The sequence below is a fragment of the Magnolia sinica genome, chromosome 6 (assembly GCF_029962835.1).
Source record: "Magnolia sinica isolate HGM2019 chromosome 6, MsV1, whole genome shotgun sequence".
NCBI classification, from domain to species: domain Eukaryota; kingdom Viridiplantae; phylum Streptophyta; class Magnoliopsida; order Magnoliales; family Magnoliaceae; genus Magnolia; species Magnolia sinica.
This window is the reverse complement of record NC_080578.1, coordinates 32,134,078-32,147,560: the sequence shown is the minus strand read 5'-3', so window position 1 is coordinate 32,147,560 and position 13,483 is coordinate 32,134,078. Positions and strand designations below refer to the sequence as shown.

Genomic DNA, 13,483 nt, shown 5'->3' with positions numbered 1-13,483 from the left:
TAATTCGTGCGCTTGTGTGGATGCTCCAGCATGTGGGGATCTCTAGTTTTTTGTCAGAACTGAGGGATGCACGTGATGGATGGTTCAGATCATCCATAACGATGATCATGGTGGGCCGTAGAACATCCTAAATGGACGCTGTCCGTCGGACGGCAAAACAGAGGGAGAGAGAAACCTCTCTGTTTTTTGGTGAAGCACGGATCAGCTCGTGCTGACCATGTTGGCAGTCCTGATGCACCTCGAGTGCACAGCCACTGTGCACACTCATAGCCCCAAAGTGGGATCCACCGTGATGTCTATGATTAATCCACTCCGTCCGTTCAATTTGGGGAGGACTATCAAGGTCTATACCCAAAGATCAGGCAGATCTAATTCCTAGGTGGGCTATACTAGTTGAATTAGCATCCTTTATTGTTGTCCAAGCAAATCTAACAGTTGAATTAGTTCCGACTCGATCATCAATGGTCAAATTATGGATATATGAACTGTCATGCTCTCATAACACTAAATATCAAGCTACACTATTTTTTTTCATAATGTCATTTATTATTATTATTATTATTATTATCACCATTATTATTATTATTATTATTACCACTACTATTATTATCACAATTATTATTTATCATTATCATCATTGTTATCTTTATCATTATTACTATTATTATTACCTACACATTGCCATTTATTTATTTATTTATTTATTTATTATATATGTATGTAGGTTGTGGGACTACTCGACGTGCTTTAGTTAGCTACGTGTGTTAGCACATACATGTAGGCTAATTTAGATTCACAAGGTGACACCCAAGTACTGAAAGTACTGGGTGTTACAGCTTTGATATGGAAGCAACTCCTATCGAGAAATTTTGGTTCTCGATTTGTTCTCCTGGGGTACAATCATAGAGTAACAACTTCATATACCTGGATGTGATTGTGGAGTCATCATTACTATTTAGTATGCAACTATTTTTCAGTGGATCGTCCTATATGGGTTCCTCCCCCACGCTTGAGGAATTACAGACCAGAACAAGGGATTGGATATTTTTACAAGAAAGATCAGGTTGCCATTCTAGGACAGCTTTGTCGTAAATTTTCTGTGGAAGAGCCCATCAGAGAAATAAAGCCTCCAAACACTTTGGAAGGTTGGATTGCTTTTGGTTCTCCTCTGGATCTGATAAATTAGAGAGAAAGATCGGCCACTACTCACAATGAATTTGAAACTACAGGGGGTGTTCTGCCTTCCCCTACTCCCAAAGGAGAAAATCAGTCTGCAAATCCTACTCCCATCATTCCTCTGGTTACAGAACCCGTTTCCTCTACAACTTCTCAACCTGTCAAGCGTGCAACCGCCACAGTTATCCCTATCGTGGATCTCACAGAAACCACAACCAATCATGCTACAACCGCAACTTCTCTAGTCGCGTGTCGAGTTATTATCGCTACATCTCCTATGACCCACTCTCGTACTAAATCATTGTCTCCTGAAGTTTTGGCACAACAAATTCCTTCTGCCTCTCAAGGCACTACACCAAAATCGCAGATTTGCGACGGACCAAATCCATCGTAAAACCAAATAAACGATGGATTTCGTCCGTCGCTGTTTACTGGGTTTTTTTTTTTCCGACGGATAAAATACATCGTTTAATCTACGATGGATAAGGTCTGTCGTATATTACCGACGGATAACATCCGTCATAAAAAATAAAAAATTCGTTGCTGAAATTCAGAAAAAACCACCTGAATTATTCGTCGGTTAAAATATTAGTGACAGATAAGATCCGTCACTAATATGAGGAGCGACGGACCTCAATCCGTCGTCCATTGGCAACTTGGTGAGAAATTAGCGGCGGATTTGGTCCGTCGCTAAAATATCTGTAAATTAAAAAAAATATCGTCAAATTATTATTATTATTATTATTATTATTATTTTTAATCTTACACCTGATAGTCATTCAAAAAATAATTCACACAATTGTTTAATAAGAATCCTATTCACAAAATTGGTAACAACTCAATTCAATAAAGAGGAAACGGCCCAAGTAGAGCTAACCCAAACATCTAAAAGTCTAAGCCATCCTATTCATGAATACAATTACATGTGTATGTACAGTGGGTTTCTTACAGGTACACATGAAATAAAATTATAAATGAATAAAATTAAAAGATTGACAAAGAACAAAAATCATTTTAGTACTCCAACGAAACCAGAGAGCTCACCTTTTTTAGCTTCTCATTCGAGGCCGAAATAGAGCGCCTACAAGAAAAATAGAGGGTCCTATCACTTATTGGGTGGATCCCATGTCTTCCACCAATGACAAAGCTAAAACTATAATGGATTACCAATCCAAAACACCATCTGAGTCAACAATCAACTCACCCATTACCAGGAAAAAATGCTTGCGTTAGGTACAAGAGCCGATATAAATATGGATTTGTTTCTGCTACAATAGAGAACTATCATTGTCATCTCTATTTCTAGAGGCGGAAGAACATGTGGAGTGAAACAATGGATCAACATGAAGCTGAAATTCTGGTAAATGCTAGGAGCAAACCTGGTTGGGCACCAAGTTCAATCACATGTTACTTCGATGTAATCTGTCCTGCATTGGTAGGCTTTGATGCAAAACAAATAAGAGTCGAAGGGTTTTCATTTCCAACAACCTTTATACAGCATACAATAAAGTAATTAGAGGATGACAAGTCAAATAACAACAAAAAATTAAATGGCAACTAACCAGTATATAAGAAATGGCAGGGCCAAGTTGAGAGTTTTAGTGAGGGTTAGGTGCTGGTTTCTATATTTCTCGGCTTCAGTAATTTCTTGGTTATTACAAAGAAAACATGTTTGGTTTACACTTTTTTGTTGGTTTTTACATTCCCAAGGAATTCCAATCCCCAGATTTTACTCGAAAACTTGCCCCAGCTTTTACCAGATGTTTGAAACCATATAAGAGTTAGAAAGCATGGACATGCATCTATGAACGTGTACATCAACTTTCAAACACGAATAGAAACTATTAATTTCCTGGTTATTACAAAGAAAACATGTTTGGTTTACACTTTTTTGTTGGTTTTTACATTCCCCAGGAATTCCATTCCCCAGTTTTTACTCAAAAACTTGCCCCAGCTTTTACCAGATGTTTGAAACCATATAAGAGTTGGAAAGCATGCACATGCATCTATGAACGTGTATATCAACTTTCAAACTCGAATAGAAACTATGCATAAGATAATGACACATCAGGAAAAAAAATGATATCACCACATGGACCATCAATAAAATGAGACCCATTCAACCCATAAGTACATAGAACATGTAAACCACACTAGAAAAATGCGTCTAAACAAATATATCTGGCAATCGTTTAGTTTCACCAAACAAAAGCACAACTGCCTAAAGGGTGCAATATATGAAAATGGATGCATTCGGAAGAGCATACCCGAAAACTGTCAAGACTGCACGGTTATTTCCCGAGTTGAATTGCCACCTTCAGCAATTTGCTAATGGAAACCTTTATGCATCAGATACTGTCAGCTGCTGGGGCAATGAGTCCAAGCCATATACAGTAAGGACCCTCAATGCATCTTTTAAATCCAAGTTCCACCTTTTATTTACTCTCTAGTTCGCAAATTTGCACAAGCTTTTCAATTTGCAAGGTTGGTAAACCTGAATGCACGAGAAATGAAAGAATAATCAAAAGATGAAAAGGAGAAAGTAAATAGAGACTTCATTTATTTGTTTATTTATTTATTTATCTATGAACTAAGGGCCTATTTGGGTGCCACTCAAATAATAGACCTAGTTTCAATTCCTCCTGCCCAAAAGTTAACCAATTTTAGATTCGAGATAAAAACCAAGGGCCTATTTGGGTGCCACTAAAAATAGTTCATCTCATTTTAGTATGATCTCGAATGCATAATTACAATTAACTAAAATGAGATAAATTCATTTTTAAATGGCACCTAAACAGGCTTTAACGTTTAAATTGAAGCGTAATCCATTCAGAACTTGCCCTCTAAGATCTTGTCAAGTTCTCTTGACCCTGAAGTTATCTGAATGATTTTGAGCCTCTGTGCATGGAGTTGGCTAGCACTGGTAAAACCCATAGAAACCAGCTCTGAGGCTGTCGATAGATCAAGTAAATCAGCCCATATATTTTGTTATTTATTGATAATGAGCAGTGTTGCTAAAGAAATTGAAAAGGAAATGAGTTTATATCAAATTTATGTGAATTTTAAAGTTTTTAAAGTTTGACAAAGAGCATCATCATTAGCCCCATGCAGTTGGGCCAACATGCATGAGTTACCTGTCTTGTTTGTGCATGAGGCTATGGTTATGCAGCAGCATCAACATCCCTAATAAATGGTCGAAGATTCTCTATGAGGCGTTCGTAAAATGTAGATGCTGAAAAGGAAATTATCATGTTCTGATGTCCCAATCAATGAATAATTACTAACCCTGCGGATATAAGCAAACCAACTGCCTAGATCCTACACGTTCAAATGTCGTTCCTTATTCGACGGCCTTCCAGATAGCATCCAACCACCATTGTCCATTAGCACTCCCCTCAAGTCCTACCCACAATCAGCAGAACAGTCAATATCTGTAACTAATTATGAGTACAGATTACAAGTGATATAAAGTTATGTTGCTCCTCCAATGCTCCAATACACATTGGGTAACACTTAACATATTAGAAAATATTTTCAAGCTATGCCTAAAGTGAAATGAAATTATGTATAAATTTATTTATTTTTTAAATTTTTTTTTTTAAAAAAAAAAAAAAAAAAAAAAAAGATCAACCAAAGATATAGCACCAAAAACTACTTGATGTAGATGTTTCTCGGTTACAAACACTGTAGCAGAAAGCAAAGATTGGGTCGACCTGCAGTCATGGAAATGGTTAGCATAAGATATTTGCCAAGACATTAATTACTTTGCAAACTAAAGTACATAATGTGCCAATGCTCAGCCAGAACCTTGAAACATCAGTTTCATTCAACTCATTGCCTCTTCTTGTAATGAGCTCAATGGCAGCCTGAATTGCACCTTCTGCTGACTGCTTCACTTTATCACATATAGTAGCAGTGCATCCATGCAAGGTGATTACAAGCTGCACAAAATTGATAAGAGATATAGAGCTGCTCAAAACTGAACTTCATGCAAATCAACGGAAACAAAAATAAAATAAAATAAAATAAAGTGAAATAAATCCTTACCTCATCTTTGGTTAGCAAAATGCAAACAGAAGAAACAACCCTGTTGAAGACCTCCGACTGATCAATAGAAGCATCCTACAAAAGAAATTTTGAAAGATATTTTCATGCATGATAATGTTTCTCTGCAACATTAGCAGAATAAGCTTATTCTACAACTAGGCAAATTCCTCAGTGACATTACATTTGTAGAATAAGCTTATTCTATAATATGTGTGGAGCCCATCATGATCTGTGCAAGGTTCCACTGTCCATCATGTGTGCCCCCCTCATTTTCCTTCTGGAGGACAAAAATCAAGCTGACCCAAAACTCGGTATTGGACATGCAAAGAAACATAAAGTGCCCTACCACCTGATGCACATTGGGATAGAACTCAAGTGTCCCGCAATTTGATGCACATTGGGATAGAATTCGTCCATCCACCACAAAGCCAAAACACTCAAACATACCAATTCATAATATTTTTCTCGAAATTATACTGCTTAATCGTTAAATATCATGAAGTTTCTTAGTGATAAAGATTTTGAAAGGAAAAAAGACTTGCCAAAAAAATGAAGAAATTCTGATTCTTCATTCCTACTCCCTCCAACTAACAACAGCTGAAAAAAAGAGGGAGTGCATATGGGTCCTACATGTGATGTAAAATAAGCTTATTCTACAATACTTGTAAAGGAACAAGTCGCAATGAAAAACAAAACTGAATCAATCAAAACACTATCTTCAAAATACCTGCAGTAAAAAAATGTTCACACATTCTTTTTTCTCCTTTCACAAGTCACAATTGTGCAACAATCATACATGCAAGTGTAGAACAAATGTTGGAAATAATTTGATAAAAAACCTATTTTCTGCGATTTTAATCTTACAGCAATGTACAACCAGGCTCCGACTCCCATTTGAGTTAAAGAATTTGACCCGAGCTTTCGCCATAATGGGTGAGGTACTCAGAACCGGGTGCATGCTTGCCATTTGAGTTAAAGAATTTGTCCCCATTTCAGCCATGTGCTTGGATAACCAAGCATGATAACTTGACCTTTCCACCAAGCATGATAACTAAAAATCTACCATTGCACCAAGCAACCTTAGGAAAAAGGAATTCTGGATCAATTGATAATAGTCTACTTATTCATGAAGTTTCATTCACCATGAAATGATTATTGTACCAAAATTTTGGAGGAATAGTTTTAATTTCAGGAGGAATATCATTGAACCTAAAGCACAGGATTGATTTTATGATTCATGGACATTAGGCATATTGTTTTCGCCAGGTGCAAAGCAATAGACACATCAAATATTTCAAGCATAAACATTTCCAGTTCAGGATTGTAATAGAAGAGAACTAGGCATATATTGTTAGCTCTTTAAGCAAATAAGAATGGGAGACAAAAAATCATTATGATACCCACAACAATTATTAAATGAAATTAAAGGGGTGTTGCATGGGTATACAATCTCTTTTAATCTTGTCCCCAGGCAAAAGCAGGTGTTGCTCATGATTCTGTGCATGTTAGAGGCACTTGTCCATTGTCTTAATGGATTATCATTTCTTTGCTTGCTTGAATAAAATGCATTGCTAATCAAAACAAATGTTTTAGAGACTTAAGCATTCAAAAATAAAATATATAAACAGATTTTTTATTATTATTATTTTTTAAAAGATCCTTACCATGGTAGTTGGTAATGATGCAGCACAAACACATTCACGCTTGAGGGTACATTCATCTACTCCAGATGCCACCACCTAAACAAAATTCAGAAGTTCACATATTCACTTCCAGAGTCCTAATTTCCTTGGACCTTCATGAAACTATGCTATAAAGAAATTTGATGAGAAAAAGCATAGAGTTCTTATCCTGAATTTTAGCTTGGCACAAGACTATAGGTGACACATTTACCTGCAATTTAGCTATTAGACCAGCTATGCTATGTGGGATGGTAATGGGCAACTAAGAGGCAACATGAGCAGACGATGAATGTTGCATTGATGGGGATGTTGAGATTGATGCGTTAGAATTAAGAATGAGGGGTGTCCTAACATTTGGAGAGCCATCATTTTTCATAGGATTTAAAACTGATGGGAACAGATACTACTCTTGATCTTAGCAGAAAGGTCAAAAAAAATATATTCCTATTTTAAAGATGAGAACATAAGAAATACTTTTAAAAGCAAAAATTAGACCATATCCATTTATGCATCTCTTTACTACAATCCAGTGTTTTATATAGCTTACGGTATGAAGTGTGTAGAGTACTACTAAAGCTTAGCCTTCACACTACATAGCTCATGAAAGTAGCTTAAGTCGCATTTGCTCCATGCTTTAGGCTAATAAGCATGCGCTACAAACTACCTAGCCTAGCTATATAACTTATACTACAAGTTAATTTCACTAAAACATTAAAATCACTAAATGTTTCCCAAGATTTGTTTTATATATATATATATATATATATATAAAATAAGATAATCTTTTCTATGATTTCAGTAAACTGATGTAAGTAATAGTATTAACTCAGTTCCTTTGCCATATTTTTCCCATTATTTTAAGTTGTGTTTGGTTGCACCAAATATCATGAAGTTTCATAAAATTTCATGTTTTAATCAATCTAATTTGGTGAAAATATCATTGAATTTCATGATAATTGGTGGAACCAAAAGCAGCCTTAATTAAAAATTTGGAAGTGGTATGTAGCTTACGCTACACGCTACGTAGCTTTTGCCTTGTTCTTCAGGGAGGTGAACGCTATGCTACATGCTATTTATTATTTAAAACAATGGTGCAATCAATTACATAACTGAGGAAAAAGTTTGGCCATTCACAAGGACTCGTGATTTTATTGGATTTAGAATCATGAAAAATCCGGAGAAGTACAAGTATAAGGTGGAAAAGATTATTAAAAAAGTCAACTATCATGTAAACTAATGTATTAAAATTTCCCCACCTCAACTACTACCTTTTATTGAATATCAAGGACACAAACAAAACCAAATAGAAATGCATAACAGTTCCCACCATTACCATTATGGCCGTTACGTAACCATTTTTTTAAAAATTTATTTAATTACCTTGGTGGAAACTAATATTAACTGAAAGGCGATCTGTCAGTATCAAAATACAGCAGTGTCCTTGCTCATTCTAATTGAAAAGTATATTATCACATGAGTAGATTTTAGTAACATGCAAGCTTAAAAAAGCACAAAACAGCATAATAGCAAATTGGGACAGTAAAGGATGAATATTCTCACTTCCCTTACCAGGCTGCATGAAAAAGCTACAAATATGTGCTACATCATTTACGGGTCTGTGAGATGCGTCCATTATTATGGGATAATTTAGCAAATGATTACCTGTCTTGATATATTTTCGTGCTCTTGAGTGAAGGTTATGTTATCCATTAAAAACAGGAAAACAAAAAAATATATAACAGTATACTGACATGTGAAACAGTTTTTTTCAGAAGAAAACCCAGTTCCTGGTGAGAAAAATGAAACAGCACTAAATATACAGGGGAAGGAAAAGAGGGCAAAAGATATGAATACGAACACCAAACAAATTATACTTCTCATAAATCCATTGAATACCTCACTGTCAGAAGAAGGTATCAAGCCAGCCATTTGAGGCCAACATTTGTCGCCAGGTCCCATGGTACCAAACTCCCCTCTGCTTATAACTGCCTAAATAATACATTATTGTAATACAATGGAGATTGAGTGCTGATGAACATCAGAGTTCAAGACATCTCTACATTAACTTTTACTTCATAAATGCAAATCATTCAAAGACATTTATGAAAAATAGTAAGTAGTTTACACTTTTGATTGAGTCCATAGATCCATATCGGAGCAAAATTAAATGAAGAAAAAGGAGAACAAGAATACCTACTAAAGAAAGCGCGATGCATAAATCCAGTGCCATGTGTATCACTGCTAAACACACTTCTATAACCAACTAGGCCCCTGTAAGCATGCAACCAGGTAAAAAAATCAGCACTCTCTGCAATGAGACACAAGATAGAGTGGATTGAATACAAAAACATGGACAACCATGCAGACAGCCATAAGAGAACGTCAATTTTGTAAGGATTGAAGAAAACAAATATTACAAAACACCTTAAAGTAACAAAATTTAAGAAAAAAAGAGTGACATGTTGCACTCATGATTCTTCAAAAGAGAACAAATGTTAGATAAGCAGAGATTTTTATGAATGGTCACTCTAATGATTCAATGAAATTGGCAAGGGCTGAAAGTGTTAATATATGAATGTAGCTTCTTTAGGCACATGAAGCCTTGAAATAAATCTTGATACATCAAGGAATTTTGAACCAATGTTAGACATCTTACACAGTAGTAGGTAGGCAATCTGACCGAGCTACAGTTCTATTTGATTCATCTAATGAAAAATACATGAGTGTGGTCTACACAAATGACATTCAGGGTTTTTCCACGGATAACCTTCATATCAAATATTAATGACCAATGTGCACAATCACCATCAATAAACAATGATCAGGGGATGATCACCATCGATATGTGGATCGCTCACAAAACAAGCAATGCCACACTTCAACAGGCAAAAGTTGAACCAGATGAACGGCTACAATCACCTGATCCCAGCAAATTTTGGACACAACCCATAGGTGTGTAGCAGACAACCAGATCAGCTCCTGATCTCTGAATGGGGCGCTGTGAATTGCACAATTTAATTCAAGCAGCATTTTTCTACTACTCAAACAAGTTCAATTGGGCACTCTCTTTCACAAGTCAAACCATCATAATGGGCTCTGCATATGTGAGTCCAAGATGCCCGCTGTGCTGCTGCAAATAACAGGAAGAAAAGCTCTATTTGTGATCGACATCGTACATCTACTTTGCCCTCTCTTCTAGGCCGTGAGATAAAAATGACATAGATCTGAATTGCAGGAACGAAATGTGACCAAAAGTCCACTTGCAACAGGAAAAAGTCAACCTGCCAAGTGCTAGGATTGTTCAATAGGTGAGATTTTCAGTCCATTGTTTTCAGCAGAACAGCAACGAACATATGAATCAATGGAAAGCAGACCACATGCACAGAATGATGGTCTCAACAAATACCACCTCAAGTTCAGGCCAAAACTTGCATAATGCCTATTTGGAGGTGGTTAGTTTTTCTGATCTAATTTAAGGAAGAGAGAAAGAGGAGGCCCTACAGGGTTCCAGCCCTGCCAATTTTAGGGTTGCAAACCCTGCCCTACAGGTTGGGCTGCCCTAAATCGGCATTGAGATTGAGAGAGAGAGAGAGAGGAGAAATATCTCAATGTTCCTGGAGATTTGGGCCTTCAACCATAGATTCAGAGAGAGTGAGATGGCATGCATGGGTAGGGCGGTCGGCAACAGAATCTTCGGTGGGGAGAGAGAGAGAGAGAGAGAGAGAGAGAGAGAGAGAGGAGAGAGAGAGATTGACAGGAAGAGAGGAGGGAGAGATCTGTAGAAAGACAGAGGAGATGGGAATAAGGGCGAGAGACGGAAAAAGACTTTAGGGCCGGCGCTGGGTAAACAAATTGCATACTGAGTAAACTCAGTTGGGCCCACCGTGAATGTATTTTTCTTATCCACTACGTCCATCCGTGTTTTCAAATCATTTTAGTGGTTCAGCCTAAAATTGAGGTATATATAAAGCTCAAGTGGACCATTCCATAGGAAACCGTGGGAATAATGATTTCCACCGTTGAAACCTTTCTATGGCCCACAGTGATGTTTATTTGTCATCCAACCTGTTCATAATATCACAAAGACATGGATCAAGTGCAAACACAAATATCAGATTGATCTAAAACTTCTGTGGCCCCCATGAAATTTTCAATGGTAGATGTTCAATTCACACTCTTTTCTAGTGGTGTGGTCCATTGGAGCTTTGGATATGCTTCATTTTTGGGATAAACACCTCAACTTATCTCCTAAAATGTATGGATGGAGTGGATAAAATGCATGAATGATTGTGGGACCCACAAAGTTTACTTAGTACACTAAGCTTATTGCGTTACTCATTATGCAATTCGCTTCCTTCCAAATGATACCCCACCTGGATGGATTAGTCTGGGCATGGCTCCATGGGGCCCACCGTAATGTAAGTGTTTTATCCATGTCGTTCATCATTTTTCTTAGTTCATTTTAAGGTATGAACAAAAACATGAGGCAGGTAAAAGGCTCCAGTGGACCACACCAAAGGAAGCTATAGCGATAACGACACCCGCTGTTGAAACCTTTCTAAGGGCCCGCGTGATGTTTTTTTTTACCATCCAACCTATTCATAAGGTCATGTAGATGTGGATGAAGTGAAAACACAGATATTAACTTCATTTGAAACTTCTTCAGCTCCCAAGAAGTTTTTAACGGTGGACATTCAATCCCCACCTTATAGTCCACTTAAGCCTTGGACCCGCCCCATTTTTTGGTTAATATCATAAAATGATCTGAGAAAAGCGTTGAACAGTATAGAGAAAGTCAATCCATGACTTGGGTGGGCCAAGAGCTTAAAAATAAAGTCAATCCATGACTTGCGTGGGCCACACCACATAATATAGTGGAGAGGGTTTCCTTAAAATATTCATAATCATATATCGGGCCCACCTAAATGTGATTCACAGATCCAGCCCATTCATTATGTATGTCCGACTTGGATGAGGGGTTAGACCAAGTTTCAGCCGTATCCAAAACTCATGTGGGCCCCACCAAGTGCTTTTAACATAGTTTTAGATGGTATGGCCCACCTGTGTTTTGTATACGAATGATTTTTGAGATATCTCATAACCTAAATGGGACACATCATATGCACGGTGTTGATGTTCGACACATATCATGATGGAGCCCACAAAACTTACTAACTTCAATTCTTAGGTTTTCACGAGGTCAGTAAGTTTGGGTCACAATTTTGACCTAAATATTTGGCCCATTTTAGATGTCTGGTTCATTCACTCTATTTTATTGATTAATACCCTCAATTTGACTAGTTACTCGCCCTGATCAGACTACATATGAGAAAGATATTGGGCATACAAGATTGATCAACAATTTGAGTGAAATTTGATTTAAACATCTGAAGTTATTTACTTTTCAATCTGGACTGATTAGATTGTCCAAAAATAGTTAAAGGTCCAATTAGTAGATGTGCCTAATAATTTAGTAAATTTCAATTTCCATTTAAAATTAACATTTTTTTTTTCAAAATGTATATTCATTTACTCTTAATTTTTCTTTGAAAACTTTTAACAAAATATCATTTTTATTATAAAATATTTCAAAAAAAATTAAAATACAAATTCTGAATTATTAATTTCAAAATCTCAAAATTTCTCAAATTTTATTTTATTTTTCCTCAAAAATTTCAAAATGTTGATTTTTTTTCTTCAAAAGCATCATTTTGTTTTTAACTTTTCAATTTTCTTTTTTTAAATGATATATATATATTTTCAAAATCTCAGTGTTTTTATAAATAAAATTTTCTTTTAATTTCAATTATTTTTCAAAATCACAAAATTTTTCAACTTCTTTATTTTTCATTTCAAAATGTTTGTTTTTTGTTAAAGTATCGATTTTTTAATATCATTTTATTTTAAAAATTTTAATATCATTTTTTGGTTAATATCATAAAATGATTCGAGAAAAGTGTTGAACGGTATGGAAAAAGTCAATCCATGACTTGGGTGGGCCAAGAGCTTAAAAATAAAGTTAATCCATGACTTGTGTGGGCCACACCACATAATATAGTGGAGAGGGGTTTCCTTAAAACATTCATAATCATATATTGGGTTTGCCTAAATGTGATTCATATTTTCAATCCACTCATTATGTGTGTCTCCCTTGGATGAGGGTTAGACCAAGTTTTATCCGCATCCAAAACTCATGTAGGCCCCACCAAGTGCTTTTATACTTTTTAGGATGTCTTTATATGGTTTTAGATAGTATGGCCCATCTGAGTTTCGTATACGGATGATTTTTGAGATATCTCATAACATAAAGGGGACACATCAAATGCACGGTGTTGATGTTTGACACACATCATGATGGGGCCCACAAAACTTACTAACATCAATTCTTAGGTTCTCGCTAGGTCAGTAAGTTAGGTCACAATTTTGACAATAATATTTGGCCTCTTTTATATGTCTGGTCCTTTCACTCTATTTTACTGATCAATACCTTGAATTTGACTAGTTACTCACCCCAATTAGGATAACTACATATGAGAAAGATATTGGGCATACAAGATTGATCAACAATTTGAGTGAAA

At 36.1% G+C, this 13,483-nt stretch overlaps 1 protein-coding gene across 3 annotated transcripts; it reads right to left on the bottom strand.

Moving 5' to 3' along the window:
* Window positions 1-2,566: 2,566 nt before the first annotated feature.
* Window positions 2,567-9,690, bottom strand: LOC131248631 (protein SHOOT GRAVITROPISM 6-like). 3 transcript variants are annotated; one of them, XM_058248995.1, is made up of 6 exons: window positions 9,103-9,690; window positions 6,888-6,962; window positions 5,766-5,820; window positions 5,224-5,298; window positions 4,984-5,117; window positions 2,567-2,664 (listed from the first exon to the last, which is right to left on the bottom strand). In XM_058248995.1, exons 3-6 carry the CDS (start codon window positions 5,793-5,795, stop codon window positions 2,577-2,579), a joined length of 327 nt encoding a protein of 108 aa, XP_058104978.1. In that variant the 5' UTR covers window positions 5,796-5,820; window positions 6,888-6,962; window positions 9,103-9,690; the 3' UTR covers window positions 2,567-2,576. The 3 variants fall into 3 exon arrangements, with proteins under 3 accessions (XP_058104978.1, XP_058104976.1, XP_058104977.1); XM_058248993.1 differs by lacking the exon at window positions 5,766-5,820; XM_058248994.1 differs by lacking the exon at window positions 9,103-9,690 and having other exon boundaries at window positions 6,888-7,050.
* Window positions 9,691-13,483: the final 3,793 nt, after the last annotated feature.

What these genes read in the sequence shown, in the direction of transcription:
- LOC131248631 (XM_058248993.1), bottom strand. Translation starts at nt 9,135, where the DNA reads ATGGCACTGGATTTATGCATCGCGCTTTCTTTA. An exon ending in TATGCATCGCGCTTTCTTTA is followed by an intron (nt 6,963 to 9,102) that starts GTAGGTATTCTT and finishes AATTTTGTTTAG; the next exon opens with GTGGTGGCATCTGGAGTAGA. An exon ending in TTTTGCTAACCAAAGATGAG is followed by an intron (nt 5,118 to 5,223) that starts GTAAGGATTTAT and finishes AATTTTGTGCAG; the next exon opens with CTTGTAATCACCTTGCATGG.